This window comes from Piliocolobus tephrosceles, chromosome Y (assembly GCF_002776525.5).
Source record: "Piliocolobus tephrosceles isolate RC106 chromosome Y, ASM277652v3, whole genome shotgun sequence".
NCBI classification, from domain to species: Eukaryota; Metazoa; Chordata; class Mammalia; order Primates; family Cercopithecidae; genus Piliocolobus; species Piliocolobus tephrosceles.
In genome coordinates this window covers 22,336,604-22,343,897 of record NC_045456.1, presented here as the reverse complement: position 1 = coordinate 22,343,897, position 7,294 = coordinate 22,336,604, and the positions used below count along the sequence as shown (strand labels likewise).

General features: G+C 49.3%; 1 protein-coding gene across 1 annotated transcript in view; it reads right to left on the bottom strand.

The window, feature by feature from the left end:
- Nucleotides 1-7,294, bottom strand: part of CRLF2 (cytokine receptor like factor 2) — a 37,801-nt gene that overhangs the window by 9,013 nt on the left and 21,494 nt on the right. The window contains exon 2 of the mRNA XM_031935006.1: nucleotides 3,949-4,051. Within this exon, the coding sequence (XP_031790866.1) occupies nucleotides 3,949-4,051 (103 nt within the window). The remainder of the gene's footprint in view (nucleotides 1-3,948; nucleotides 4,052-7,294) is intronic.

The window sequence follows — 7,294 nt, the reverse complement described above, 5'->3', positions numbered from 1 at the left end:
ACCTGCCTTGGCCTCCCAAAGTTCTGGGATTACAAGTGTGAGCTAGCACGCTGACCTTTTTTTTTTTGTTTTCCTTTTGGACGGTGTCTTGCTCTGTCCTTGAGGCTGGAGTGCAGTGGCGCGATCTCGGCTCACTGCCATCTCTGCCTCCCGGGTTCAAGCGATTCTCCTGCCTCTGCCTCCTGAGTAGCTGGGATGACAGGCGCCCACCACCAAGCCCAGCTAATTTTTGTGTTTTTAGTAGAGACGGGGTTTCGCCATGTTGGCCAGGCTGGTCTCCAACTCCTGACCTCAAATGATCCGCCTGCCTCAGCCTCCCAAAGTGCTGGGATGACAGGCGTGAGCCACAACGCCCAGCCTGGACATTTCTTAAAACAGCATTTAACAAATCTAATGGCCGTTCCTTCACGCTGCATTCTCACCGTGGCCTCCAGCCAGGTTCCCTCCTCACTGACTTCAATGACCCTTCCTTACCGCTAACTACAGCAACACCTGTCCAAACAGAAAACCTTGCTCTGACACAAATATTTAAACCCCTTGCGTGTGTGTCGCCAGGTGCAGGTGCAGAGTTCGAGACCAGCCTGACCAACATGGAGAAACCCCGTCTCTACTAAAAATACAAAAATGAGCCGGGCGTGGTGGTGCACGCCTGTCATCCCAGCTACTTGGGAGGCAGAGGCAGGAGAATGGCTTGAACCTGGGGACGGAGGTTGCAGTGAGCCGAGATCGTGCCATTGCACTCCAGCCTGGGCAACAAGAGCGAAACTGTCTCAAAAAACAAACAAACAGACAAAAAAACCTTGCGTGATTCCTATCGTGTGTTGAACTGTGGCTGTCCATAAGCCATGTCCACGTCCCAACTCCCAGAAGCTGTGAATGGGATCTTAGTTGCAAATAGGGTTTTAGGAGACGTGATTAGATAAGCACTGAAATAAAATCCTCCTGGATTAATGTGAGCCCTCAATCCAATTAGATTATTTTTATAAGAGGAGGCCAGACACAGTGGCTCACACCTGTAATCCTAGCACTTTGGGCGGCTGAGACGGATAGATCACCTGAGGTCAGGAGTTCGAGACCAGCCCGGTCGACATGGTGAAACCCTGTCTCTACTAAAAATAAAAACACAAAAATTCGCCGGGCGTGGTGGCACGTGTCTGTAGTCCCAGCTACTCAGAAGGCTGAGACAGGAGAATCACTTGAACCTGGGAGGTGGAGGTTGCAGTGACCTAAGATCACACCACTGCACTCCAGCCTGGGCGGCAGAGCAACACTCTGCCTCAAAAAAAAAAAAATCCTCCTGGATTAATGTGAGCTCTCAATCCATTTAGAATATTTTTATGAGATAGCAAAGAAATACAGTGAAAAATATTCTTCTAAGAGACAAAAGAGGATATACAGACTCAGAGGAGAAGGCCATGTGGACACAGAGGCAGAGACTAGAATGCTGTGGCCACAAGCCCAGGGGCCCCTGGAGCCCCCAGGAACTGGAAGAGGCAGGAAGGATCCTCCCCTAGAACTTCCAGAGGCAACTGGATACAGCTGCAGTGGATTAATATGTGTCCGTCAGAAAGATCTGCCCATGTCCTAATGCCCAGACCTGGAATAAGGTCTTATTCAGCAATAGGGTCTTTGCAGTTCGATTAAGTGAAGGAGTGCGAGATGAGATCATCCTGGATGAGGACGGGGGGGGTCTTAAATGCATTGACAGGTGTCCTTCTAAGAGACAGAAGAGGAGACACAGACACAGAGGAGACGGCCACGTGGAGACAGAGGCAGAGACTGGAGTGATGCGGCCACAAGCCCAGGGACACCTGGAGCCCCCAGGAGCTGGGAGAGGCAGGAGGGATCCTCCCCTAGAGGCTCCAGGAAGAACGACGCACAGTTGCAATGGATTGGGATGGTGACGTCCAAAAGATAGTCTATGTCCTAACCCGTAGACTTGTGAATAGAATCTCATTTAGAAAGAAGGTCTCTGCAGGTGTCATTCAGTTGAGTATCTTGAGATGAGATCACCCTGGAGTAGGATGAGCTCTAAATGGAATGACAGGTGTCCTTGTAAGAGACAGAAGAGGAGACACAGACACAGAGGAGATGGCCACGTGGAGACAGAGGCAGAGACTGGAGTGATGTGGCCACAAGCCCAGGGACACCTGGAGCCCCCAGGAGCTGGGAGAGGCAGGAGGGATCCGCCCCTAGAGCCTGTGAAGGGAGGAGAGTCCTGTCCTTGATTTTGGACTTCTGGCCTCCAGAACTAGGAGAATAACTGTGGATCTTAACTGCTTAGCGTATGGTACTTTGTTATGGCACCTTAGGAAACTCCTGCTTTCAGGAGGGTCTTTGCGGTAAAAGAATGGCCGGGCACGGTGGCTCACACCTGTAATCCCAGCACTCTGAGAGGCCGAGGCGGGCAGATCACGAGGTCAGGAGTTCAAGACCAGCCTGACCAACATGGGGGAAACCCCATCTCTAAGAATACAAACAAAGTAGCCGGGCGTGGTGGCAGGTGCCTGTAGTCCCAGCTACTGGGGAGGCTGAGGCAGGAGAATCACTTGAACCCGGGAGGCGGAGGTTGCAGTGAGCCGAGATCGCACCACTGCACTGCAGCCTGGTGACACAGCGAGACTCCATCTCAAAAAAATAAAAGAATGTGCCAAGATCATATATCACTCTGGTTTTTCTGCACAGGGAAAAAAAATGTCACCCAGTGTGAAACCAAGTGGCTTATTCCTCGTCACCAATCTCCGGGGAATTCCTGGCTCAGGAACTGGTTTTTTTTTTGTTTGTTTGTTTTTGAGACGAAATCTCCCTCTGTTACCCAGGCTAGAGTGCAGTGGCGCGATCTTGGCTCACCGCAACCTCTGCCTCCCGGGTTCAAGCGATTCTCCCGTCTCAGCCTCGCAAGTTGCTGGGATTCCTGGCACCTGCCAGCACGCCCAGTTAATTTTCGTATTTTCAGTAGAGACGGCGTTTCCTCATATCGGCCAGGCTGGTCTTGAACTCCTGACCTCAGGTGATCCACCCACCTCGGCCTCCCAGCCATGAGTCTTACTTTCCAAGTAACTTCATTTTAAAATTTCCCTGTTCTGGGCACTTTCCCGTCTATCTGTTTTGCTATCAAACTGAAGAATCAAGCACCCATGACTAAATTTATTGGAAAAACCCTTCCTCCAGCGTTCGCACGCATACTTCTGGGTGTGTAACTAAGCCAAGGTAAAAATAAAAATGAGGCCGGGTGCGGTGGCTCAAGCCTGTAATCCCAGCACTTTGGGAGGCCGAGACGGGTGGATCACGAGGTCAGGAGATCGAGACCATCCTGGCTAACACGGTGAAACCCCGACTCTACTAAAAAATGCAAAAAACTAGCCGGGTGAGGTGGCGGCGCCTGTAGTCCCAGCTACTCGGGAGGCTGAGGCAGGAGAATGGCGTAAACCCGGGAGGTGGAGCTTGCAGTGAGCTGAGATCCGGCCACTGCACTCCAGCCTGGGCGACAGAGCGAGACTCTGTCTCAAAAAATAAAATAAAATAAAAATAAAAATACAAAAATTAGCCGGGCATGGTGGCAGGTGCCTGTCATCCCAGCTGCTCGGGAGGCTGAGGCAGGAGGGTCGCTTGAACCCGGGAAGCGGAGGTTGCAGTGAGCCGAGAGCACGCCACGGCACTCCAGCCTGGGCGACAGAGCGAGGCTCCGTCTCAAAAACAAACCAACCAACAAACAAAAAGAATGTAGGTGATTTTGAGCGTGAGTCAGCCATCCCTTGGCAAGAAGGTCTGGGACAATGAGCTTGCGGTTGTGGTGAGGGCTGAGGGTTTCACAGAACAAACATTCTGGCTTGCCAAGTATGACGCTTCACACTTTCGTTCTCTAGCAATTCCCAATCGCTGACGGCTCAGAAGAGCTATTTTGAGCCCCAGGCAGTGGGGTTTGCTTTCCAGGGTGGGGCCACTTACTTGTAGTGGAAAGTCAGGTTACTTCTGGGGTAGTGGCTGATATTCCATGTCACCTGCACCGTTTCTAGATTAAAGTAGATGATCTGAATCTGTACGCCTTCTCCTAGACACAGAGAGATGCAGGAAGTTCACTGTCAGGCAACTCTATTTTATTTTTTATTTTTATTTTTTAATTTATTGTTGTTTTTGAGATGGAGTCTCGCTCTGTCGCCCAGGCTGGAGTCCAGTGCCGCGATCTCGGCTCACTGCAACCTTCACCTCAGGGTTCAAGCAATTCTCCTGCCTCAGCCTCCCAAGTAGCTGGGATGACAGGTGCCCGCCACCACGCCTGGCTAATTTTTTGCATTTTTAGTAGAGACGGGGTGTCATGATATTCAACAGGATGGTCTGGATCTCCTGACCTCATGATCCACCCACCTCAGCCTCCCAAAGTGCTGGGATTACAGGCATGAGCCACCGCACCAGGCGAGGCAACTCTAAAAGAGCTAGAAACTTACAGCATGAAGCCAGCACTTTCGTCCTAAGAAGGAGATGCTGGTTTAAAAGGACAGAGATCTGGCCAGGCGCAGTGGCTCACCTCTGTCATCCCAGCACTTTGGGAGGCCGAGGCAGATGGATCATGAGGTCAGGAGATCGAGGCCATCCTGGCCAACATGGAGAAACCCCATCTCCACTAAAAATACAAAATGTTAGCCGGGCATGATGGTGGGCACCTGTAATCCCAGCTACTTGGGAGGCTGAGGCAGGAGAATCGCTTGAACCCGGGAGGTGGAGGTTGCAGTGAGCCGAGATTGTGCCACTGCACTCCCGCCTGGGTGAGAGAGAGAGACTTCATCTCAAAAATAAATAAATAAATAAAAAATAAAAGAACAGAGGTCTGGCTGGGTGCGGTGGCTCATGCCTGTAATGCCAACACTTTGGAAGGCTGGGGCAGGTGGATCACCTGAGGCCATGCGTTTAAGACCAGCCCTGGCCAACACGGTGAAACACCGTCTCTACTAAAACTACAAAAGTTAGCCATGTGTGGTGGTGGGTGCCTGTCATCCCAGCTACTCGGGAGGCTGAGGCAGAAGAATCGTTTGAACCTGGGAGAAGGTTGCAGTGAGCCGAGATTGCACCACTGCACTCCAGCCTGGGTGACAGAGCTAGATTCCGTCTCAAAAAATAATAATAAATAAAAAGTCAAAGGTCAGAGAAAACCAAGGTTTGTATGCATGGGTTACCCGTTAATTCCTTGAGCAAGAGCTGCAGAATACATAAAGGCTGGTCCAGAAGAGACAATGCCACCTTACATATCCACAGAATATGTGTCATTGGATACACGATTGACGCTCATATCTGTGCAAGCCACTAGTGGGTGGACCTTACCCTTTGCAAAAACCTCAGAGACAAGTCAACAAGGGTACAATTATAGCTGCGTTTTTTGTTGTTGTTGTTGTTGTTTTTTGAGACAGAGTCTCACTCTGTCACCCAGGCTGGAGTGCAGTGGTGCGATTTCAGCTCACTGCAACCCCCGCCTCCCAGCTTCACACCATTCTCCTGCCTCAGCCTGCTGAGTAGCTGGGACTACAGGTGCCCGCCACCACACCTGGCTAGTTTTTTGTGTTTTTAGTACAGACGGGGTTTCACTGTGTTAACCAGGATGATCTCGATCTCCTGACCACAGTGGCATGAGCCACTGTGCCCGGCTGCTTTTGTTTGTTTTTGCAAAAGGTAATCTTTGCCCACTAGTGCCATGCACAGATATGAGCATCAATCATGTATCCAGTGACACATCCCCTGTGGATACCTAAGGTGGCATCGGAAACTGTCCCCATCGATCCACCTGACTTTCTCAAAACTCCACACACACCCGCTTCAGAAATGGACCAGCTGGGCGTGGTGGCTCACGTCTGTAATCTTAACATTTTGGGAGGCCGAGGTGGGTGGATCACCTGAGGTCAGGAGTTCAAGACCAGCCTGGCCAACATGGTGAAACGCCATCTCTATTAAAAACACAAAAAATGAGCTGGGCATGGTGGCAGGCGCCTGTAATCCCAGCTACCCAGGAGGCTGAGGCAGGAGAATGGCTTGAACCCAGGAGGCAGAAGTTGTAGTGAACCAAGATCGTGTCACTGCACTCCAGCCTGGGTGACACAGCAAGACTCCGTATCAAAATAAACTAAACTAAACTAAAATAACAGAAATGGACCAACTATAAAGAAGTATGTCTATCTTTGCTTAGAAGGTTGCTCAGACTTCAGTAGCTTCGACGTTTCAAGAAGTCTGGGTTTGTAATTCCGAACATGAAGAATGGGAATATTTTAGAATTGAGCAAACATGCAATGGTATTTTGGATAATGGCAGCCAAGTCTCTCACTATCAACGAAGTGAGTTACAGGTTTGGAAAGACAGGCTACAGTGAACCTTGTCATGCTGGGTTTTAAGTGGACGTATCTGGAGGATAGATAGAGATAGACAGATAGGTAGGTAGGTAGGTAGATAGATAGATAGATACATAGATAGATAGATAGATAGATAGATAGATAGATAGATAGATAATACAAAGATAGATAGATAGATAGATAGATAGATAGATAGATAGATGTAGATAACACAAAGATAGATAGATAGATAGATAGATAGATAGATAGATAGATAGATACATACATACATACATACATAGATACATAGATAGATAGATACATTGATACATAGTAATGTTAGATAGATAGAATTATATAGATGATGATAGAAATAGACAAACAGACAGACACAGATAGGGATGGGTGGGTAGATGGATGAATCAATGGACAGGTGGGTATATAGATGGAAGGCAAGTGGATGGGTGGGTGGATGGGTGACTGGATGCATGGATAAATGGATGAACAGATACATAGATGAATGGGTGGATGGGTGGATGGATGCATGGATAGATGGATATGTAGATATGTACACGGATGGGTGGATGGATGGATGGACGAGTGGATGAAAGTGTGGCTGAGCGCATGGGTGGATGGATGGTTTGATGGATGGATAGATGGATGTATTTGTGGATGGATGGTGGGTGGATGGATGGATGGAGGGATGGATGGATGGATAAGTGGATGAAAGGGTGGGTGGATCGGTGGGTGGATGAGTGAGTGGATTGATAGATAAATGGATGAACAGATAGGTGAGTGGGTGGGTGGATGGATGGATGGATGGATGGATGGATGGATGGATGGATGCATAGATGGATGAAAGGGTGAGTGGATGGGTGGGTGGATGAGTGACAGGATGGATGGATAAATGGATGAACAGGTGAGTGGGTGGATGGATGGATGCATGGATAGATGGATATGTAGATGCATACATGGATGGATGG